The sequence below is a fragment of the Prionailurus viverrinus genome, chromosome A1 (genome assembly GCF_022837055.1).
Source record: "Prionailurus viverrinus isolate Anna chromosome A1, UM_Priviv_1.0, whole genome shotgun sequence".
Lineage (NCBI taxonomy): Eukaryota > Metazoa > Chordata > Mammalia > Carnivora > Felidae > Prionailurus > Prionailurus viverrinus.
This window is the reverse complement of record NC_062561.1, coordinates 129,380,329-129,405,776: the sequence shown is the minus strand read 5'-3', so window position 1 is coordinate 129,405,776 and position 25,448 is coordinate 129,380,329. Positions and strand designations below refer to the sequence as shown.

The window sequence follows — 25,448 nt, the reverse complement described above, 5'->3', positions numbered from 1 at the left end:
TAACTCCACAACTATGAATAATTGTTAAATATCCCTGGGTTTTGCCTTACTAGCTGGAATTTTAGAGTTCTAGGCAGGCTTGAGAAAGCTTAGGACACATGTCGATGCCATTACTGCCAAATGAAAGGGAAAGAGAATATCTGGAGTCCCTAGCTTTCTGTAAAGACAGTAAAACAAAGGAGATGTCCCCCAGATAGGAAGAGTTTGGATCCAACTTTTAAAAAATGTCCACCTATCCACTAAGCAGCCAAAAAGGCAAGTATCTACTACACAACCAAAATATAATCATCCCTTTCCCGAAAGATCCTCAGTCTACTTACCACATCCAACTTCAGTTCAAGATAATGTCCATTTTTCCACTAGTTTTACATATGATCTGTTATATGTATGATCAGTTTTTACATATGATCAGTTTATAGTTAACTTATATGAAATAATGGAGGTAAGAGCGAGGAAAGAAAAGGAAAATCAGTTAAAATATATAAATTATATGTGACATAGAATGGAATTATGGGTAGACACTACAGCCATTGTATTTTTGCGGCTTTCTCAAAGCCAGAACTAATACTTAAAGGCTTTCCTTCTTTATGTTCTCATTCATTCAGGTGCTTAAGGTCCTTTACTGTTTATTGTAATCCAAACCTTCATCATAAGGAATCGGAAGCCATGATGTCCTATCTGCATAGGATTGCAGTAGTCTTCTGTTAACTTTTGTTTGTTAATTTTGTTATGGAAAATTTCTAGCATATACAAAAGAAGAGAATAGTGTATGAACTAGGTACCCATCACCTAGCTTCAGCAGTTATCAATCATAATGAATCTGGTTTCATCTCTAACGCCACCTACCCACTGAGTATTGTTTGAAACAAATCCCGGAAGCATATTTTTTCATTCATTTTTTTTTTTTTTTTTTTTTTTGAGAGCAAGAGAGACAAAGCACCATCAAGGGAGGGCAGAGAGAGAGAGACGCAGAATCCGAAGTAGACTCCAGGCTCTGAGCTTGTCTTTACAGAGCCCGACGTGGGGCTTGAACTCACAAACCGTGAGATTATGACCTGAGCTGAAATCAGACTCTCAACCGACTGAGCCACCCAGGCACCCCTCATTCATAATTGTTTATATCTCTAAAAATTAAAGTCTATAAATGTAGCCATGATACTGGTATCTCACACAGTAATTCCAGGTTTTAATACCTACTTGGAGTTCAAATTTCCATCATTGTCTGATAAGTGTTACTTAACAGCCAGTTTGTGTGAATTTAGGTTTAGTAAAGTGACACATATACCATGTTGATCACCGGTTCAGAATACATACTGCATCCTTTAGTATATCACCCTCAAAAGATGTTGTATTGTAGCTGATATCATAACCTAAGTCTTCAACAGATCATGCTTCTATGGCTGATAGGTTACAAAAGAGTGGTGCCGTAGACATCTGCGAACTGCATTCTTAGGTCATTGAGTAAGTTACTTGATCAGAATCAATATTGTGTGAGATACTGTGGATCTATGTGAGGCATTCAACAGTTCTAAGAATCATAGTACTAATAAAGCGGTATTTGAGAAAAGCAAATCCAAAACCAGAATAGGTATCTCTTCCAGTAAGGAAAAATCACTGCCCCCTCCAGGAAGAGGTCCAGTGTAGCTAATTCCTCTAGGTTCAAGTACAGAAATAGGAAGTTCTCCATTTTATAAACCTTAGTGGGAAGCAGGCCTCCACAATACACTAGAGAAGGCTGAAAGTAGAAGTGCCTGGACATTGTCCTTCTTTGGACAGCTGGGATGTAGACCTGTGATATAGGCGTGGCCATTCATATTGTCCTACTTGAGACTGCTACTTGTTAATATAGTATCAGTTTTGAAACTCACATAAGTCAAGTATTCCTAAAGTTTAATTGCTATTTTGTAGAAACCATCCTGATGTTCACAAATACAGTGTGGAGACTGTACAGTGGTATCCTCATGACACTGGCATGTTCACATCAAGCTCATTTGATAAAACTCTGAAAGTGTGGGATACAAATACCTTACAAGTGAGTATATTAAAACCTTTTTAATTAGCTCAATAGGTTGAAGGAAAATCTGTAAATGGGGGTAGTGATTTTACTTTATAGAATGGTTGTAAATACATTGATATATGTAAGATACCCAGAAGAGTGGTTAGCAAAAAACATGAACTATTATTATCTTCATTATTTGAAAACTATTGTTTAGTGATCTAAGGAAGAAAATTGGGTTTATCTTCTATTGACCTAAAACCTTAAAGGAAAAGAAAGTTACTAATATTGCTTAGTAAAGATAGACACTAAATAATGGTAGACAATAAAAAATAGGTTTTTGTGATATTTGATTAAATTTGTATTTCTAGTCTTAATCTTTTCCCTAAGCTCTAGTCCCATGTTTCTCTGTCTACTGAACCGCTCTTACTTGAATGTGGGGTAATCTCCTCAAATATAACATGTTCATACTGAACATGATCACTCCTCACATCCACGTACTCTTCAAATCTTAGCAATTCTTCCTTCAAGCTCTCTCATTTTCTTTTCTATTTCTCTCAACAACGCTGTACATCTAGACTACTACTCAGAACTCCCAATGCATTACATTGCTTCCCATATTTACCATGGTAAGCTCTACCCCAAAATTAGCCTTATTATAATGTGGTTTCATTATGTCTTTACCCAAACCCACAAGGGATTTCCCTTGGCTAAATTCAGCCTGGCACTCTAAGTTCTCCCTAACCTCAATCCCTACTCCCTTAACCTTAGCTTCTCCCTCTTTATAGCCTAAATTATTTGCTATCTCTAAATTGATCTTTTGTCTTCTGATCACATCTTGATAGTGTTATATTCCCTGCCTCAAATCTCTTTCCCTGTGCAACTTTTTCTTAATTGTCTAAAGTTTGTACCTTTTACCAATATCTCTACATTTTGCTCCCTCCCCCCCACCTTGGTAACCACCACTTGTTTCTATTTCTGTGAGTTCAGCTTTTGTAGATTTCACATATTAGTGATAGCATACAGTAATTGTCATTCTCTAACTTGTTTCATTTAGCATAATTCCCTCTGTCTTTCCATGTTGTTTGCCATAAATGGTTAGACTTCCTCCTTTCTGTTGGCTGAATAATATTCCCTTGTATAAAAATACCACATATTCTTTATCCCTCCATACACAGATGGACACTTAGGTTGTTTCCATGACTTGGCTGTAATAAGTATTAAATACATACATACATAAATAAAATAATAGTGCAATGAACATGGGGGTGAAGATGTCTCTTCAAGATAGTGATTTTGTTTCCCTCAGATATATACCTAGAAGTGGAATTTCTGGATCATAGGGTAGTTCTGTTTTTTATTTTTTGAGAAACCTCCATACTGTTTTCCACAGTGGCTGCTCCAATTGACATTCCCACCAGCAGTGCATAAGGGTTCTCTTTTCTCCACATCCTCACTAGCCTTTGTTATCTCTTATCTTTTTGATATTAGCCATTCTAACAAGTTTGAGGTGATAGCTTACTGTGGTTTTGATTTGCATTTCCCTGATGATTAGTTATATTGAGCACTTTTTCATGTACCTGTTGGCTATTTGTATGTCTTCTGTGGAAAAATGCCTATTCACTTCCTCTGCCCATTTTTAAATCAGATACATGATTTGCAAATCTTTTCTCATTCAGAAGGTTGCCTTTTTGTCCTGTTGATGGTTTCCTTTGCTGCACAGAAGATTTTTTGTTTGATGTGTAGTTACACCTGCTTATTTTTGCTTTTGTCACCTTTGGTTTTGGAGTCAAATCCAAAAGATCAGCTCCCAAAGATTAATGTCAAGGAGCTTACTGCCTTTGTTTTCCTGTAGGAGTTTTATGGTTTCAGGTCTTATATTCAAGTCTTTAATCTATTTTGAGTTTATTTTTGTGTATGGTGTAAGAAAGTGGTCCAGTTTTATTCTTGGGCCTGTTACTGTCTAGTTTTCTCAGTACCATTTCCTGAAGAGATTATCATTTCTGCATTTTAGGTTCTTGGCTCCGTGTTATAAATTAATTGACCATATATGCATGGGTTTATTTCTGGGCTATCTATTCTGTTCTCTTGATCAGTGTGTCTGTTTTTATGCCAATACTAAACTGTTTTGATTACTGTAGCTTTGTAAAATAGTTTGAAATCAGGAAGTATGATACCTATAGCTTTTTTTCTTCTTTTTCAAGATTGCTTTAGCTATTTGGGGTTTTATGGTTCCATACAAATTTTAGCATTTTTTTTCTATTTCTGTAAAAATGCTCTCGGAATTTTGATAGCACCTCTACTTAATCTGCAGATTACTTTGAGTAGTATAGACGTTTTAACAATGTTAATTCTTCCAACCCGTGAGCATGGAATATCCTTTCATTTATTTGTGTCTTCAGTTTCTTTCATCAATATCTTATAGTTTATAGTATATGTATCTTTTACCTCCTTGGTTAGATTTATCTCTAGGTATTGTATTCTTTTTGATGCAGATGTAAATGGAATTATTTTAATCTCTCTTTCTGATAGTTCATTATTGCTGTATAGAAACATGACAGATTTTTGTATATTGATTGTATATCCTGAAACTTTACTGAATTTGCTTATTAGTTCAAAAATTTCTCAATGGACTCTTTGGGATTTTCTATACATATTATCATGTCATCTACAAATAGAGACAGTTTAAAACTTCCTTTCTAATTTCTGTGCTGTTTTTTCCTTTTTTGAAAAATTTTTTAAAAATTTATTTTGAGAGAGAAAGAGGATGCATGTGGGGTGCCTGGGTGGCGCAGTCGGTTAAGCGTCCGACTTCAGCCAGGTCACGATCTCGCGGTCCGTGAGTTCGAGCCCCGCGTCGGGCTCTGGGCTGATGGCTCAGAGCCGGGAGCCTGTTTCCGATTCTGTGTCTCCCTCTCTCTCTGCCCTTCCCCCGTTCATGCTCTGTCTCTCTCTGTCCCCAAAATAAATAAACGTTGAAAAAAAAAAATTTAAAAAAAAAAAAAAAAAAAAAAAGAGGATGCATGTGTGCACACATGCAAGAGAGGGAGAGGCAGAAAGAAAGCGGGGAGGGGGAGAGAATCCCAAACAGACTCTGTGCTTGATCCCACAAACCATGAGATCATGACCAGAGCTGAAATCAAGAGTTGGATGCTCAACCACCTCTGTCACCCACGCACCTCTCTTTGCTTAGTTTTCTTGTTTCATTACCCTGGCTAGGACTTCTAACACTATGTTGAGTAAAAGTGGTGAGATTGGGCATCCTTTTCTTGTTCCTGATGTTAGAAGGAAAACTTTTAGCTTTTCATTGTGAGCATAATGTTAGCTTGTGGGCTTGTCGTGTGTGTGTGTGTGTGTGTGTGTGTGTGTGTGTGTGTGTGTGTGTATTCTTTGCTATGTTGAGGTACTTTGCGTCTATATTTAGTTTGTTGAGGAAAAAAATCATACTTTGTAATAAAAGTCAATACACCTGATTCTTTAAAAATTCTTAACTTACAAATTTCTTAATTTGGTAAAGGGTATCTACTTTAAAAAAAACACACCTATGGCAAACATTTTATTTGTTGGTAAGTTATTGAAAGCTTTTCCTTTGAGTTATCTCTATTACCTCCTGCATCCAATATTATACTGGAAGTCCTAGGCAATACAATAAGGCAATGGAAAGAAATAAAAGGAATTTGAACTGTCATTCATAGATGACACGATTATGAGCAAAGAAAATCCAAAAGAATCTCTAGCCAATTACTAAAATTAAGATGACTAAATTTGTCAAAGCTGCTGGATACAAGGTCGGTTGTATTTCTGAATTTTAGGCACAAAGAATTAGGAAATTTCAAAAGTATTATTATTGACCATTGCATCAAAAATCATATACCTAGTAAAAAATTGAAAAGTGTTCAAGACCACTCAACACCACACAGAATACTGGAGAATATTAGTGACAGAAATTAAGATTTAAATAAATGGTGGGATATGCCATATTGAAGAATTTGAAGCCACAGAGGTCCCAGGATAGCTCGTTTGGTGAAGTGTCTGACTCTTGATTTTGGCTCAGGTCATAATCTTGTGGTTCATGAGTTCGAGCGTGCTTTGGGGTCTGTGCTGACAGCATGGAGCCTGCTTGGGAATCTTTCTCTGCCCCTCCCCTGCTTTCTGTCTTTCTCTTTCAAAAATAGTAAACATTAAAAAAAAAAAAGAATTAGAAGGCTCAATATTGTAAACATACCAGTTTTACCAAGAATCTATAGAATCAATGCACTTGTAATAAAAATTTTCAGATTCTTTTATGGAAGGTGACCAGCTAAGACTTACTGTAAATTAATTACACTAATTAAGTTGATGTGAGATCAGTACAAGTGAAAAACAAAACAGTGGAACAGGATAATCAAGAAACACACCCACACATATACGGTCATTTGATTTATGACACAGGTAACACTACAGTGCATTGTGAAGATGATGGTCTTTTCCATAAATTGTGCTGGATCAACCAGGTATCTATAAAAAAACTAATCTTGACCCTTACCCCACACCAGACAGAAAAGAAATCTACCAATTTTAGGTAGATGACAGGTGTAAAAATAAAAATAATAACAATAAAGCTTATAGGAAAATATCTTCATGACTCAAGATAGATAAAAACAAAGTTTAAACCAAAAAGAGATAAATTGATAAATTCACCTACATTAAGATTAGGAAGCTCTACTCATCAAAAAACATTAAGAGTAAAGAAGTAAACCATGGAGTGGGAGATGATATATCTGACACATGCAAAACATTAGAATAGACACTTCAAATAAGAGAGTATCTAAATAGCCAATAAATAAATGCATTTCTCTTTATTAATTGAGCACCTGGATATTTTAAGTAAATCCACAATGAGATACCTCTTTATACCCTCTAGAATGGCTAAAATTAAAGGATCTGATAGCAATGACAAGTGTATCTATTGCTGATGAGATTACAATTGGTACACATATTTGTTATCAACTGAAGCCAAATATGTGGATATCTTGTTACCCTAAAGATATACTTTTGAGTATATAAATGCATACGTATGTTCACCAAGGGACATTTATAAGATTGCGCATAGCAGCACTGTTCATGATAACCAAAAACTGGAAATAACCCAAATGTCCAGTAACAGTCCAATGAAATCTGTTTAATTTTACACTGGAATACTGTCCAGCATTGACAAGGGTACACTCACTTCTTTATCAACAAAATGTATGAATTTTATATAACATTGGACAAAATAACCAGACACAAAAGAGTGCCTAATATATAACTCCTATTCAAAAATAGACAAAACTGGGGCGCCTGGGTGGCGCAGTCGGTTAAGCGTCCGACTTCAGCCAGGTCACGATCTCGCGGTCCGTGAGTTCAAGCCCCGCGTCAGGCTCTGGGCTGATGGCTCGGAGCCTGGAGCCTGTTTCCGATTCTGTGTCTCCCTCTCTCTCTGCCCCTCCCCCGTTCATGCTCTGTCTCTCTCTGTCCCCAAAATAAATAAACGTTGAAAAAAAAAAAATTAAAAAAACAAAAAAACAAAAAAAACAAAAATAGACAAAACTAATCTAGATTAATAGAGGTCTGTATGGTGATTGTCTTTCTTGTTGAGGGTTGAAACGGGATCTAGAGAGCCTTCTAGGGGTGCTAGTAATGTAATGTTCATAATATTCTATCTTATAATGCAGGTGGTGGTTACTTTGGGAAAATTCATTGAACTGTACACTTATGATCTGTAGACCTTTTTGTATGTTTGTTACACTTCAGTTAACAGTATTGTTTTAAAATTAATAAGCCATACGTTTGCATTTTCTTTCAGTAACATTGACTTCTTTAGAATGTAAATGTTTTTGCCAACTCAAAATAGTATTTCATGCATTCATAATTCTGTCTGAAATAGACAAAGCATTTTATTAACAAGAACTTTGAAAGTATCCAATAAGAAATAAATTCTTATACAAATAATTTCTTCCTTGGTACAAAGAAAGATAAAGAAGGTGTGATACTGTCCTTCTCCACATTCTCTGTCCCTGTCACTAATTACATATCTATCATACCTTTACTTCATCTGAGTTTTCCATAAGTGTATTTTCTAGCTTGAGCATATGATATGGCTTAAAGGGATATCTTTTCTACAGTCTTCTCTATAACACTTTAGGATAGAGAACAACTTTTTCTCGTTCTGAGTTTTCTTAGAATTTTGCATAATGGAACATAAATCAGAAAATACAGATGTCAGTATCCAGGCCATGTTCTTTAAAAATGAATAAAATTCTGGAGTGCCACTACAAACAAATGTTCATAATGCGCAAGTTTTGTGTGGAGTTATGTTTTCCACAGAGTGGAATTGCTGCCTCATATGCTAAGTCTATGCTTAACCCTTGAGAAACTGTTTTCCAAAACATTTTATATTCCCACCCATAATTTATGAAGGTTCCAGTTTATCTGCATCCTACTCAACTCTTATCGTCTGCCTTGATTTCAGCAATTCTAATAGGAACGAAATGGTTATTTCATTGTGGTTTTTATTTGCATTTCCCTGGAGTCCATTCTTGATTTTTCACTAGTCCTGATAGCTAATCAACTTGCAATTTCTGTCAATTCTCTGTAAATAACCTCTCATATCTATTTATCCCATTGCCATTTCTCTAGGCAAACCAGGATCTGCTGACTTGTGCTGGATTACTGCAACCTCCTACCTGGTCTCTTTACCCTCCTCTTGGCCACCTTCTAACCAATTGGCAGCATATCTAAAATGCCAATTTGATGTTTTCATTTTTTGTTTTTTGTCATTGCTTTAAAAGCTTACTTTTTCCGGGGCGCCTTTGTGGCGCAGTCGGTTAAGCGGCCGACTTCAGCCAGGTCACGATCTCGCGGTCCGGGAGTTCGAGCCCCGCGTCAGGCTCTGGGCTGATGGCTCAGAGCCTGGAGCCTGTTTCCGATTCTGTGTCTCCCTCTCTCTCTGCCCCTCCCCCGTACATGCTCTGCCTCTCTCTGTCCCCAAAATAAATAAACGTTGAAAAAAAAAAATTTTTTTTAAATAAAAAAAAAAAAAGCTTACTTTTTCCTAGAAAATATTCAGCCTACTTAATATTTATAAGGTCCCTCAGTCCCTCATGATACATATACTGCCTATCTTTCTGGCTTTATCTCTGGCCACTGTTCTTTGGCACTCTAGTCATACTTAGCATCTTTCAGTTTTTAAAATGTCATGTTTACTGTTACCCGAAAGAGTTTCTTCATGCTGTTCCCTCGACTAGAAGTCTCATCCTCCTTCTTTGGACTTGGCCAATTTCTATTCATCAACTTTCATCTCAGTGAAAAGCCAGAGCATCACTGGCTCTGGAAAGACTTCTGTGAATTCTCTATAGGTTATGTGGCCCTGCTAAAACACTGTACACTTTCATTGTTATAGTCCCTTTTGGACTTTACTGTTATTTCTTGTTTAATCATTTGTTTTTCTTGATAAACTGAAGCTCCTTGCAATAGGGCAGGGACAGTGTTTATTTTGCATGCCAGTTGAATCCCTAGTTCAAACATGTAACAGTTGAATAAATACTGTTGAATATATTCAAGAATCTTATTCATTAAAAACATTTAATGTTTATTTACTTATTTTTGAGAGAGAGAGAGAGAGAGAGAGAGAGAGAGAGAGAGAGAGAGAGAATACAAGCAGGAGAGGGGTAGGGAGCAAGGCAGACACAGAATGTGAAGCAGGGTCCAGGCTCTGAGCTGTTAGTGCAGAGCCCAATGCAGGGCTCGAACTCATGAACAATGAGTTTGTGTTCAAAATATCCAAAAAGTGGAAATAAATGAAATGTTCATGAACTGATTAGCGGATAGCCATAAACTAGAATATTATTCAGCAATAAAAAGAAGTGAAGTACTGATACATGCTGCAGTGTGGATGAACCTTAAAAACATCATGGTAAATGAAATGGAAAGAGGAAAAAGAAAACATTATGCTAAAGGAAATGAAAAAAGGAAGACAAAAGAAAACATTACATTAAATGAAAAACTGCAAAAGACCACATATTGTATAATTCCATCTCTATGAAATGTCAAGAAATAGGCTAATCTATAGAGATGGAAAGTAGATTAGTGGTTTTCTAGAGCAGAGTGTAGGGAGAAATGGGGAGTGCCTGCTAATGGGAATTGGGTTTTTTGGGGTGATAAAAATACTCTAAAATTGATTTTGGTGATGATTGCACAACTCTGTGAATATACTAAAGACTGCTCAAGTACATACTTTGAATGAATTGTGTGGTATGTCAATTATAGCTCAATAAAGCTGTTATTTAAAAAAAGAATGATCCTCAAGTTCACTAACTTGGGCAGTTGGGTAGATTATATTGCCATTTACTAAGATAAAGAAAGGTTTAGGTGGGTGTTGAGTTAAATTTTAGATTTGTTAAATTTGAAGTATTCACAGGAAATCCAAATGAAAATAATCCTAAATAGATTCCTGCTATTTAGGAAAGTAGTCTGCACTGAAAATACCATATAAGTGGCAGTTGAAGAGAAGAATACATAGAACAAAACCATGAGGAAGACAAGATTAATAAGACAGGAAAAGGAACAAAAAAAAGCCTGCAAAAGACAATGAAGAGGAGTGGCCAGAGAGTGTAAGAGGAAAATCAGGACTATGTTGTATCATGGAAGCCTGCAGAAGAGATTGTTTTAAGGAAAATTCAGTATCCAGCTGTGTTTCGTAATACCGACAGGTTAGGTAAGGTGAAGACTATGCTTGATGACAGCAGGTATCAGTGATACTGGAAGAGTAGTGTGAATTGGAGTAGTATAGATAAAAATAAGATTGTGCTGAGTTGAGAAATATGTGGGAGATAGGAAGTCAAAGATGGCCAAAATTTGGATTTGAAGAAGAAAGATTAATTAGGAGGAATATAGAATGAAAGGTTTTTGTTTTACTCTTAAGATGAAAGAATCATGGGGGCGCGTGGGTGGCTCGATTGGTTGAACATCGTACTTCAGCTCAGGTCGTGATCGATTAGTTTGTGAGTTCAAGCCCTGCATTGGGCTCTCTGCGGTCAGCATGGAGCCTGCTTCGGTTCCTCCGTGACCCCTCTCTCTGTGCCCCTCCTCCACTCTTTCCCTCCCTTCTTCTCTCTCCCTCTCTGTCTCCCAAAAATAAACATTTAAACATTTTATATATATAAAAAAAGAATCATGAATATTTTTATTTATTTATTTTAAAATATTTTAATTTATTTTTGAGAGAAAGAGAGTACGAGCAGGTAAAGGGCAGAGAGAGAGAGAGAGGGAGACACAGAATCTGAAGCAGGCTCCAGGCTCTAAGCTGTCAGCACAGAGCCCGATGTGGGGTTCAAACTCACGAACCATGAGATCATGACCTGAGCCGAAGTTGGACACTTAACTGCCTGAGCCACCCAAGTGCCCCAAATCATGAATATTTTTAAATGCTGATGAGAATGAGCCAGTAGGAAGGGAGAGTTTATAGATATCTTGAAGATAGAGGATATTATGTATAGAGCGAGATTTCTGACAGCTGTGAGGGGGATCTAAGCACAGGTGGGGATAGTAACTTTAAATATGAGAAAGGATGATTTTTCCATGATAACAGGAATGAAGAAGGAAAAAGGATAGATGGAAGCAAATGTGTTTGTAGGTTTGTTGATAAGACACTAAGAGAATTCTCATTGAATGACTTCCTGTTTTCTCTTTGTAATAAAAGGTCAGATTGCTGGTTACAGTCGATCGAGTGGTCATGTTTGTGGAGAATGGAGAAGTTTGAAAGAGCTATGAATATTGCAGGGAATAGTATTATAATATGATAGGACTCGCAGTCAATACTGAAAGCCCAGTTGAGATGAATGATCTTTTATAGTGATGCCAGTTTGCCATACTAGAAGATTCTTTTCTCTTGGGTAGAGCAGAGGTCAGCTTACTAAGTAGCCCATAGGCCAGATCTGGGCTCATGGCCTCTTTTTGTAAAATAAAGCATTATTGCAACACATATTTGTTGTCTGTGGCCGCTTTGACACTACAATGACAGAAATGAGTAGTAGTTCTTAAACCCTAAAATATATAGTACAGTCTGCTGATTACAGAAGTTTGCTGACCTCTGGTGTAGATTGTCCTGGATATAGGTTCAGAGAAGGCAAACATTTGGAGTCATCCAGGGTTGAAGTTGAAGATATTGGCAGTTGAAGAATTGAACCTTGGAATCCAAGCTGAAGAAGGGGGTAAAAGCAAAGTCAAGAGGAACTGATAGGAGTTCTGGGTTTTATTTCGGTGTCTTAGAAGTAGTTGGGAAAAATAAAGCTGAAAATGATGGAAGATTGTGGTCACACGTGACATACATGAAATGTATGATTTCAAAGGAAGAACAAATCTAGGTGATGAGGGTGTCTGGGGTGTGGGACTGACAGGCAGAATACTGGCTAGATGACCTGTGTACATATTATGAAGTTTCCCTGAATGGAGTGGAGAAGAAGATGGTGAGCCATTGGCTGTGTCTTCGTAATGTCTGGAATTTATTAGCAAAAGACTATTTTTCTCACTAAAGGGACAAGAGTGTTATAAATAACAAAGGATTTAAAATGAATAGGTTTTGGGGCGCCTGGGTGGCTCAGTCGGTTAAGCGTCTGACTTCGGCTCAGGTCATGATCTCACAGTTCGTGAGTTCAAGCCCCGCGTCGGACTCTGTGCTGACAGCTCAGAGCCTGGAGCCTGCTTCACATTCTATGTCTCCCTCTCTCTCTGCCCCTTCCCTGCTCATGCTGTGTCTCTCTCTGTCTCAAAAATAAATAAACATTAAAAAGAATAATAAATTAAATTAAATTAATAGGTTTTTTACTTAAAAAATTCTCATGTTTTAAGTCAAATAAATTGCTAACAGTCATTTAAAAATTACTGATAATCTGGGAATAAGTAAATAGAAAGTTAACTGCTTTTGTGATTATAATTAGAACTTACACTTTTTAAATGTCTTTTGATTATCAGACTGCAGATATATTTAATTTTGAAGAAACAGTTTATAGTCATCATATGTCTCCAGTTGCCACCAAGCACTGTTTGGTAGCAGGTTTGTACCTGTCCTTTTTTGCTTTTCAACGTATTGAAACTTGCTCCCTTTTAATACCTACTTCTGATTTGACATTTTTACCCAGGTGAATATCACAGTTCTTTAAAAAAAGAAAAAAGCTTAAGTATATGCCATTTTTACATTCAGTTTTACAGTTATTGTGTAAGTTGGGCACTGTGCTAGTGGCTAGGATTCAAAGATTAAGAAAGCACATTTCTATTCCCTATGGAGTTACTTTTCACCCACTAAAGCTTCAAAGATTGTACATGAACAAATTTTGGCAACTTTTTAAATTCAACACAGTGCAAAAATGGAAATTATTCCTTTACTCTAAGACTGTTATTAAAATTAAACTTCAATTTTTATGAAAGCACATGCAACAAGAATTCTCATGTGTGAGAAAGAAAAAATGTTTTTCTGGTATCAGATACCAGGTCCCTGTGATTCTGTTATTTGTGTGGCATTGCATGAACATCTTCACCTCAAGATGCCAGTTAGCTGTTTCATCTGTGAAGAACAGTTGGACACTAACTTGTCTTTGAGGTCCACTCAGTCTGTGTCCAGAGTTTCTGATTGGAAGCATATCATTACTATGGAAAAACTAAGGTATTAAAAAAATAACTTGATATAATACAATAGCCTAGGATTATATATACATACACATTGCAGCAATACAAATTTCCTGGTTTTGATACTGTAGTATAGTTTTACCTCGTATAACAACCATTGGAACAACAAGGGTGATAGGTACACAGGGTCTTTCTGTACTATCTTTGCAACTTCCCTTGAATCTATAATTACTTCAAAATTAAATGTTAAAAAATAACACAATAATAGGGTTCTCCTTGTACTAAGGTATAACTGCAATTAAATTTTCTAATTATAAGCATTAAAAATGATTTGAAGTATATCTTTAGCATACTTTTTTTAGATTTCTACATGGATGCAGTGAAAATGTCATGATTCATAACAGTAGTTTCTTATTTCCTTTTGGTGATGATTTATAATAAAATTATCTTAAACCATTTTTGTTTTTGTTTTTACAGTCGGTACTAGAGGGCCCAAAGTACAACTTTGTGACTTAAAGTCTGGATCCTGTTCCCACATTTTACAGGGTATTTTTTTTTAATTTGAAACAACAACTACTTTGAGTAAACCATTCAATAAAAAGAAACATTACTAACAATGTATTCTTTGTGGTTGACATGACTGATGTATTTTGTGCTAGTTGTTAAAAGTCAACAAGGAGATAAAGATCCTTCTGTGCATTATTCTTATAAAACTGAACTATTGAGGAGACATTTATATAAACAATGGCCATAGGGTAAGCTCAAAGGATATGGAAAGTCTGGCTGAAAACCTTGTCTTATTTCTACATTTAAAAATATATATATATTTATGAAACTTATATTGGTACATTTGTGTTAAGAGCATTGTTTAATATTGTTCTGGCTAACTAAATATTCCTAATATTTAGGTACTTTTTTCCCCTCATTGCAACTATTTTAGAAAAAGGCAGTATAATAATAATTTTGGTTAAGATATATTAATTTAAATATTTTTCCTACTTTTATCAGCATTAGACCATCTGATTCTAAACAATGAAAAGATGGGATGTAACTCAGATATGTATATTTTTTTATTTATCTCTAGAAGCACATAATATATCAAGAGAACTTGGTGAGATGGATAGCATTTGTTTTACATTTATAATGAATTTCTAATAATGTAAGGTAGATGAAAATATCTAGTTTGAATAGTTCGTTTAGGCAAAAGTGAATTAAAATGCTGAAGTTATCCTATGAACTTATCACCTGTGCTTTCTAGAAAAAATTTTTTACATAAATGCTTTTTACAATCATGAATTTAGAAAACTTTTTCTATTACAACTTTCTGAAAAGTTAGAAACCATTTTTATTCTCTAGAATGTTTATCTTGAGTGGTTTGTTGCAGTGTTTTTTTGTTGTAGATAAAAGTAAATGAGCTTGAGATCTATCATTTATTAAAGCATTTACTTTCTAATCTAACAGCTGTATTAAAAAAGAAATACTCACTTGCTCTGACCTTTCCAATGCAAAACCCAGCCATTTATAATAAGATACTATGTGTGAGAAATGCCCCCACAGACTTCATGTTAATATTTAAACGGATTATTATAAATGTGAAAAAGTGATGATCATATCAATTTATTTTTAATAGTGTTTACTTTCTTCAAAATCAGACATATTTAAATTACAGTGTATCTTTTGATTTTTCAAGTATTTTATAGTACTTCATATGATTGTATTTGCAGGTCACAGACAAGAAAGTATTTCATACGATTGTATTTGCAGGTCACAGACAAGAAATATTGGCAGTTTCTTGGTCGCCACGTTGTGAATATATCTTGGCAACTGCAAGGTAACATGCAAATTATTTGGTTTCAAAGTTCAAAATTAATGATAAGAATTTTGAGAACACTATTTATATGAGATGCATATTTATTTGTTAATTAGGTCCTTAAAATAATTGAATTTTTATGTCATATCACCATAAGAAATCTTCCTTTGCATCACTGTCTATCTTGAAGGTGCTCACCTTTTAAGTCAGAGGAAACAAGAGAATCTCTGTAGCAATGCAAATCTACTAGTATTACCTATAAAACAACTGTGTCGTGTCATTTTTTTCTACAAAAGTATAAGACTATTAATTTAAAAATAATAGCATTTCTATTCATTTCCTTTAATACAGAATTATTTTGAATCTGATTCAACATTTATTTGTTGATTCAATTTGCTAATATTTAATAACCGCCTACCGTATACCAAGCAGTTTAGTCCCCAGAGAAGCTTCTGTTAATAGTTTGCAGAATGTGATATTGAAATCTGTGCTTTCTGGGGGCACCCGGGTGGCTCAGTTGGTTAAGCATCTGACTTTGGCTCAGGTCATGAACTCATGGTTTGTGAGTTCAAGCCCCAGCTTGGAACCTGGATCCTGCTTCAGATTCTGTGTCTCCATTTCTCTCTGCCCCTCCCCTGCTCACCCTCTGTGTGTGTGTGTGTGTCTCAAAAATAAATAAATGTTAAAAGAAAATTAAAAAAAAAAGAAATCTGTGCTTTCTGAAGTAGAACAAGTGTAGGATGTAGCTGTAAGAAGGCTGGCTAATGAGGTATTAAGGTGGGGGGCTAGGTGCTGGTTGTTGGTCCATACTAAGGTGGATTTCTGTTGTTTATGCCTAGTTTGGTTTTCCTCAACTCATAGGGAAGCTAAGAAAGAGGCTTTCAATTCTCAGAGTACACCAGGAATTTGAATCAGTATGAGAATGGACCTAGTAATCGGCATTAGGAACCAGATATGTCCAAATCTTACCTGTTTCAGAAAATGCTTAGGGGCGCCTGGGTGGCGCAGTCGGTTAAGCGTCCGACTTCAGCCAGGTCACGATCTCGCGGTCCGTGAGTTCGAGCCCCGCGTAGGGCTCTGGGCTGATGGCTCAGAGCCTGGAGCCTGTTTCCGATTCTGTGTCTCCCTCTCTCTCTGCCCCTCCCCCGTTCATGCTCTGTCTCGCTCTGTCCCAAAAATAAATAAACATTGAAAAAAAAAATTTAAAAAAAAAAAAAAAAAGAAAATGCTTAAATCCTCAGACTCATCCCATTGCAGACCTTCTCCAGCTGAAAAGAAAGAAAACCATTTTGAAAATGGGAAATGCTAGCTTTTTGCTTGCTATTCTAATCAGCTGGGTTTGATGGTGATCTGTGAAAAGAATCAAGATTATAGGAAGAGTTAAGCCTTGTATCTATGTAAAAAAAAAAAATTTGTAAGTTAGAAATAGGCTTTAAAAATGCATTGAGGGTTTTTTTTTAAGTGTATTTACTTATTTTGAGAGACAGAGAGAAAGAGAATCCCAAGCAGGCTCCGTGCTATTAGCTCAGAGCCTAATGTGGGGTTCGATCCATGAACCATGAGATCATGAGCTGAACTGAAATCAAGAGTTGGATACCTAACTGATTGAGCCACTCAAGTACCCCTATAAAATTCATTGTATTGCTTTTTCTAATTAAAGGGGCTTGTATAAACCCAATGGGTTAGAATATTGTTGAGGTCTCTTTTGAGAACATGATAGCATCAGTTAAACTAATTTATTTTCTTTAGGTGTAGTTTAGAAGCTGAAATTGATGGGGCACCTGGGTGACTCAGTTGGTTGAGAGTTCGATTCTTGATGTTGGCTCAGGTCATGATCTCTCAGTTTGTGAGTTCAGGTCCTGTATTGGGCTCCACACTGACAGTGCAGAGCCTGCATGGGATTGTCTGTCTGTCTGTCTGTCTGTCTGTCTGTCTGTCTGTCTGTCTCTCTTTCCTCCCCCCTCCCCTGCCTACGAACTCTGTCTCTCAAAATAAATAAATAAACTTAAAAAAAAATACAGATCTTTAAAAGAAGCTGAAATTGATGTGTGATCATGGTATTTTGCTTTTCTTCTTTTCACTTACTTGAGATAAATACAAGGGTCTGATATCTGAGAGACATTAAATTTAGTTCTTGAATATGTGGCAAAGATAGATTTGCGTATACGAAACCAAACATAAATATATTGTCATTATCCACCTTAATTTTTTCATAAAAAAGGAAACACCAGATTCATGCCAAATGAATTCTTAAACAAAAGTAAAATTAGTTACCTGCTTGATTGTCAGAAAACATTTGAATAACAAACAGTAGAAAAGATGTAGTAACAAACTTGCTAAGGAACCAGCTTCAAAGCTGTCCAGTTTTGGAGGAGGAACATGCTCATAAAAACCAGCAGAATTCAGTCCTTGTGATGTAAAAAAGGTTACCTTTTTTTTTTTTTTTTTGCTATGTTTTCCACTGCCTTTTGCTACTATTGACTTTGAATATTAGATGAAAAGGCAAAATACAACAACCCAAATATACAAATATATTTGCACTGATATACCGAGACCTCTGTGTGCCATAATACTGGAAAGGTTAGGTGCAAGAGTAGTCACTGTCCTACCTATATATGTCAGTGTAACATTTATTTCTTCTTAGTGCTGACAGCAGAGTAAAATTATGGGATGTCAGGAGAGCATCAGGATGTTTATTTACTCTTGATCAGCATAATGGAAAAAAGTCACAAGCTGTTGAATCAGGTAATGAAGAATACATCAATATAGAAACATGCCAATGATAGTATGTTTATATTGAAAATTTTGAATTAAAACTAATTAATGTCTCTTGACAAATTATAAATCTTATGATTTAGAAAAAATCAAAAGTCATTCATAGTAAATCAATTTCTAAATGTACATAACTAAATCACGATTGTTTTTCTTCAAGATACATTTCATCTCCTAAATTTTCAAATGCAGAAACTTTTCTGAATTAGTTACTTTTGTTTTTTTCCTCCAGTGAGGTCAGCTAATACAAATTCAGTGCCCCTTAGGAAGCTATAGTAAATTGAAGGAATAGTAACATTTTGGGACTGTTGTATGAGAATAAAATGTGCAAGTTGTGTTAAATGTGTCAGCTGCTATCCAGGTGACAAAGTGCCTCAGTTGCATTTTTATGATAGAATTTAATATCTTTATGGGATAAAATTCTGATTCAGAATTAGTTCCAGACTAGAAAAATCTTAGAATGAACTATATACAATTTTATGATTGTTTTAATAATCTTTGTAATTAAATTAAGCTATTGAGAATTATGCTTTCTCAAAGTTGGTCATTTTGATAGCAATACAAATTTTGGTTGAAACTAGAAGAGGTATTCTTTCCCTATTAAAGTTTTTTGTTTTTTTAGGGGCACCTGGGTGGCTCAATCGGTTAAGCGTCCGACTTTGGCTCAGGTCATGATCTCATGGTTCATGAGTTCGAGCCCTACATCAGGCTGTGTACTGACAACTCAGAGCCTGGAGCCTGCTTTGGATTCTGTGTCTCCCTCTCTCTCTGCTCCTCCCCTGCTCGTGCTCTCTCTTTCTCTCTCTCTCAAAAATAAATAAACATTAAAAAAAAAACTCGGGGGTGCCTAGGTCACTCAGTCAGTTGAATGTCCCACTTTGGCTCAGGTCATGATTTCACCCCTCATGAGTTTGAGCCCCATGTTGGGCTCTGTGCTGACAGCTCACAGCCTGGAGCCTGCTTTGGATTCTGTGTCTCCCTCTCTGCCCTCCCTGTTTGCGCTCTCTCTTTCTCTCTCTCTCAAAAATAAACATTTTTTTTAAAAAGTATTTTTAATTGTAAATACTAGTATTATTGATTTTTAATAGTCCATGGAGTGATTTTTAGATTAAAAATAGAATTAGTATAAAAGAAATTTGAAAAGTGTTTAATTTAAAATTTTAATGTCAGGCTATGCATTTAATTGAGTTTGATAGCACAGCTTACTTACTCTCTTAAGAAAAATTATATTTGGCAATATAATTATATTTGGCAATATATATTTTCCCTTTTGGTTTTCCTGTTTTTCTCTACTTTTGTGGTTCTAATTTATATAGCTTATTGTATTCAAATAATCCACAGGGATGAATAATTTTAAACATAATCAACTTGTATATTTTAAGCAATTCAGAGAGTTGTCCTATATTAATATGTTTAAATAACTGTATCATGAAGCATTACGTGTGTCCTGAATACAATAACTGATTAACTGAATTGTATTTTTCATTGCAGCAAACACTGCTCATAATGGGAAAGTTAATGGCTTATGTTTTACAAGTGATGGGCTTCACCTCCTTACTGTTGGTACGGATAATCGAATGAGACTCTGGAATAGTTCCAATGGAGAAAACACACTAGTAAGAGATTTTAAGTATCTCTGACCTTTTGAATACAAATTGAAAAAATGGATCTGTGACATACACTTAATGTTCTTCTGTAGATTTAACTTTTTTCTTATCTCTGAATCACAGTTTTCTTTTTGTATTTTTCTATTACGTGAACTAATGACACAAGACAACCCACCCTATTACCCTCCCACCACATTCTCCCCATTTAGTGGAGAATTACTGCTCTACTGAGCCACTGTGCATAATGGGAGTGTGCCATAACTCTCAGGTATGTTGGAGAAGAAAAGATTGAGAACAATTGATATAAATTAAACTTATAAGATTAAATAGTCTAATTTTATACTATATATGACTTGTAAACACAGCCTAAAATGAATGTTATAGTACCAGAACATATAGTACTTTAATATTAGAATAAATGTATTTTAAATGTCCTAGATTCTTACTTGGTATTTAATTTCTAATAGTTTTTAAAAATTTATATTGTGGGTCTTACCAGGTATGCCTGTGGTTCATTAACTTTCAGAATAAGCTAATAAGTTTGTAATTTGGTGGTAATAGTAGTAGGTAATATTTATTAAGAGCTTATATGTCAGATACTGTGCTAATAAAAATTAACATTTAATATATGTGCTGAAGCATATAGGGTCTTACTTAATCATCACATCAATATTATGAAAGTAGTTACTGTTAAAATTCCCATTTTACACATGAGAAAATGAGACATAAATGGATACATAACTAGTGTGAGTTAAAACAGCTAAAAAACAACAGAACTTGACTCTAGGTTCTACTCCTATTGCAACAATGAATTACCAAACCCTTTAAAGCATTTATCTAATGCTTTAAGGTAGGTATTGATATTAATCATATTGCTTTCTTTTCTTTTTTTGTTTTTAATTTCATTTATTAATTTAAGTAATCTTTACACCCAACTTGGGGCTCAAACTCAAGACCCCAAGATCAAGAATCACATGCTCTTCCAACTGAGCCAGCCAGGTGCCCCATTCCATATTTCTTTATTTAATCATCCTTTCTAACTAATTCTCTTTCAGAGAATTACTAAATTATAATTTAGTACCACTTTTATTACTAAATTATAATTTAACTATAAGATCAAAATTATTTACACTAGATTGCTAATTTCTCATGTGCTTTATGAAGTACTTCTGCTTCTGCATCATATCTCAGACTAGAAACTTTTAGCTGTAGCAAGTGCTATTAAGAAAAGCAAAGCAAGGCAAGTAGCATAGAAAGTATTGGGAGGTTGGAGTTGCAGTTTTACATAGGGCAGTCAGAGTATGTCTCACTCAGAAGATGATGACATTTGGCCTGAAGGAAATGAAGGAATGCGCCATCAGATATCTGCAAGGAGAGCATTCCAGGCTGCGGAAGGAAGAAAATACAAAGACTGTGAGGCAGAAGCATGCTTGGGATACCCAGGGAACATCTAAGAGGCTCTTGTGTTGAAATAGAGGAAGCAAGGAGGAGAACAATAGGAGATGAGGAACAGAAGAAACAGGCACCAGATGATATAGGCTTAGAGGCCTTTGTAAGGGCTTAGGCTTTTTCTCTGGGTGAAATAGAAAGCCACTAAAAGCCTTTGAGTGAAGAAGTGATAGGGTCACTTTGGAAAGGTAGGTTGGCATGTGCATCAAAGGTGAATGTGATAAGTATAAATGGTATTGAGTATATATATATAAATTGTTAATATGATTTTATTCCATTTTCTCTCCTTGAAGATGATACTCAGACCTTATAGGTTTTTGCTAGCAAGTCCATTTCATGAATAGTGTGTTTAGAATGTAATACATTTTAAAATTGATTTGATGTAAGTAAAAGATGACTAGAGTAGTCCAGAAACTCACCTTCAGAGGACAACTGGGGACATTGATCCCAGGAAAAGCAATTCTCAGAGGAAACACGCTATTTTCAAATATTTAAAGAATGGTCCGACAGAATTGGAAACCAGTTTTAGTCCTGCTATTTAGTAATTTGGGACATTAGTCAGTTTGTTTAAGGTGACATTATGAAGGACTATGGTAAGAGTTTCAGTGTCTCCATCTTGTAAAGAGGGGTTATTATGTACCTAAACAATAATTTTAGGGATACTAAAAGAATGTCAAAAGTAGTACTGTACCTGTTAAATAGTAGGTATACCATAAACTATTTTTATTGTATCATTGCCTTATTAGGACCCTTGTTAGTTTTTAAATGATATATATGGATTGTGTCCATTGGCAACAATAGAATTTGTACCATTGACATACTTTGATAGTACTCTTAATGGTATAACCTCTTCACCCATTGTATGCTTTTATGAATTCAATAATTCATCACTTACATACAACACCCAGTGCTCATCATAACAAGTCTCCTCCTTAGTACCCATCACCCATCTAGTCTATCTCTCACTCACCTTCCTCCATCAACCTTCATTTTTTTCTCAATTGTTAACAGTCTCTTATGGTTTGTTTCTCTCTCCTCTTCCTCCCATCTCTCCTCATATCTATTTTGTTTCTTAAATTCCACATATGAGTGAAATCATGTGGTATTTGTCTTTCTCTGAGTGACTTATTTTGCTTAGCATAGGACATTCTAGCTCCATCTATGTCATTGCAAATGGCAAGATTTCATTCTTTTTGATGACTGAGTAATATTCCATTGTCTGTATATGTGTGTGTGTATGTGTGTGTGTGTACCACATCTTTATCCATTTATCAGTCAATGGAAAGTCAGTTTGAGCTTTCTCCATAGTTTGGCTATTGTTAATAATGGTGCTGTAAACATTGGAGTTTGTGTGCCCCTTTGAATCTGTATTTTTTATCTTTTAGGTAAATCTTTATGTTTTTTCTTTTGCTTCCCTTTTGCTCTTAAGAGGGATTCATCTTTTACATCTCCATTATCCTTTTGCTCTTCAGTAGATACTTCTAAATCTTAAAAATAAGTATCAAGAAAAAAGACATAAGTTAAATAAGAAAAGTTTATTTAATCTACTCCTAACCTTAAGGTTGTAAATACATTTGTTTTCTTCAGAAAATTCTGAAGCTTATTTTTTATTATTTTTATTTTTTTTAAGTTTATTTATTTATTTTGAGAGAGAAAGAGCTGGGAAGGGGCACAGAGAGAGGGAGAGAGAGAGAATCCTAAGCAGGCTCCATACTGTGAGCATGGAGCCTGACTCAGGGCACAAATTCAAGAACTATGAGACCTGAGCCAGAATCATGAGTTGGAAGCTTAACTGACTAAGCCACCTTGGTGCCCCTGAAGCTTATTTTTTAATGTGGTCTTTGAGTAATTTTCTTTACTTTTGATTTGGGAATTAGATACTCTGCTTCTTCAGAGATACTTTTCATCCTCTTCCCCATTGTGACTAAAGGCTCTGGACCTACCTCAATAGCTTTTGCTGCTTTTGTTTTGTAATGTGGTATATAAAAACCACATTGTCACATTTTCCACTCTTTCAATCCAGCTGTGAGTAACATTTTTGGGAAATAATTCTTGTGATAAATTATAAGCAGTATTAAATGTATAAGGATTCTGAGAAAGTGAAGAAATTTTTACTTAAAATATTTTTTAAAAAATTAAATTTTAAAAAGACAGGGGCACCTGGGTGGCTCAATTGGTTAAGGTATGCTGACAGCTCAGAACCTGGAGCCTGCTTCAGATTCTGTGCCTCCCTCTCCCTTTGCCCCTCCCCACTCATGCTTTCTGTCTCTCAAAACCAAATAAACAATGGAAAAAAAATTTTTAATTTTAAAAAGATATATAAGTGCATGCTTCTAGTAGATATATTATTATTTATATCTTCTGTACAATACTACCGTGAACCTAGGTTTAAAGATTAATTTCTTATTTTTAATAAAAATGAGATTAAAAATCGAAATTCTCATGTTTTCTTCTAATACCTTAATGGATTATTTTGCAGGCTTCTTGAGGTGTGTGAACCGTACTCTGGAAACCATTGCCTTAGAGAACGTAACAAGTACTTATAGGGAAAATTTACAGAGAGACAGCTTTTGGCACAGCAAAAGAACAAAAAATTTATAGTAGCTATTCTGGTATTGAATGTTTTAGATACTGGTATTATCATTCACTATTACCAATGTCTAAAACTGGGAATCTATCCTTTATTCTTCCCTGCTCTTTATCCCACCTATTAAATCAATTAGACATCTCCTTAGTTCTTCCTTCTTCATTTTTTTTTCATATCTGTCTTCCCTTCCTGCCTCACTCTGGGCCCTCATGATTACTCCATTTAATTACTCTAACATTCTAACTTGTCCCAAATTTATCTCCCAGTGGAAGTCTTTCATTGTTTCCTCAGTGCTTACAGGTTATTAAAACCGAATGCTTTTGCCTGTTGCACACAAAGCCTTTATAAGTTGTATCTGCTAACTCACCAGCTTTATATCTTGCCACTTTCCCATTTTTTTTCTCTGTCCATACTGAACTACTTAGAGGTCTTAAAAAATACCTTGCTCTCTTGCTTTTCCATTCTGTTGTACAAACTCCAGACCTTGCTTTGGAATACTGTTCTCCTTCCTGTCCTGTTTCTCAGATTTCAGGGTTCATCTCAGGCACAACTTCTCCTTAACTCCTCTAGTCTAGCTTAGATACCTTCAAGTACCCAGTGCTCACTTATATTAGAATGCATTGTTATCATCACTTAATGGAATGAAGGAAAAATAATTTACAACATTGTGGCATAGTGGTTTTTGATTAGTGTAGTCTAGATTCACTTTCTGATTCTGTCATTTGCTGGCCCAAAGACCTATGAGATGCTGACTATCTCATAGTATTGTTTTGAGTATTAAATGAAATAACACATGTAAAACATTTAGCACTTTGTCTGATATTTACAGCAAATGTTGATGTTCAGTAAATGTTACCTATCATTATTATGATTATGCTGATCGTTGTTTAATAATAAAATGAGCTGCCTTGTGATGGAGTCTGTATCACTACAGGTATTCATTTAGTGACCAGATGTATGTTTCCTGGAACAATAAAAGGGATTCATAAGATAGGGAATTGGATTTGCCATCATCCTGTCCAAAGTCCCATATCATCCTCCCCTATCAAAATCTTTTCAAAGTCTGTATGTATCACCTTTAACACATCATAGCCAAAAGTAGCCTCTTCCTCTACAGTACTTTCATAATAATAGACATCATGCTATTTATCAAACATTGCTTTTTATAGTAAGCATACATAGTCATAAAATGGGAACTTTAGACAGTCACCTAGTATAATGTATGACACATAGTAAGCAATAGTAAATGATAGATTCCTCCTTTCCTTAACCTGTTATTAGAACTTTATTCCACAGGTATTGAAAATTTGGTAATTCCAAATTATCATCAAAATATGTATCAAAATATTGATAATTTTTAGTCCACAAGTGATTTGACTGTAGCAGTGATTTATGGAGATTGATGGGATAGTAAGTTGCAGAATGGTTTGGAATGGGGACACCTAAGAAGAAAGATGTGTCAGAGAGCTGGTTCAATCTTCGTACCTCATTCATCACTTCCCAGTTCATATTTGAGAAGGAATATAGTTAGGTAGGTCATCTGATGAATGTGAATAAGGTCATCACAGTCAAGCAGTTCAGAATTTT

General features: G+C 35.4%; 1 protein-coding gene across 2 annotated transcripts in view; it reads left to right on the top strand.

Moving 5' to 3' along the window:
- ERCC8 (ERCC excision repair 8, CSA ubiquitin ligase complex subunit) overlaps nt 1–25,448 on the top strand; it is a 62,941-nt gene that overhangs the window by 18,421 nt on the left and 19,072 nt on the right. For both annotated transcript variants that reach the window (XM_047873947.1, XM_047873956.1), the window contains exons 4-9: nt 1,909–2,032; nt 12,986–13,067; nt 14,114–14,182; nt 15,401–15,467; nt 18,091–18,191; nt 19,710–19,834. In XM_047873947.1, coding sequence (XP_047729903.1) covers nt 1,909–2,032; nt 12,986–13,067; nt 14,114–14,182; nt 15,401–15,467; nt 18,091–18,191; nt 19,710–19,834 — 568 coding nt within the window. The remainder of the gene's footprint in view (nt 1–1,908; nt 2,033–12,985; nt 13,068–14,113; nt 14,183–15,400; nt 15,468–18,090; nt 18,192–19,709; nt 19,835–25,448) is intronic.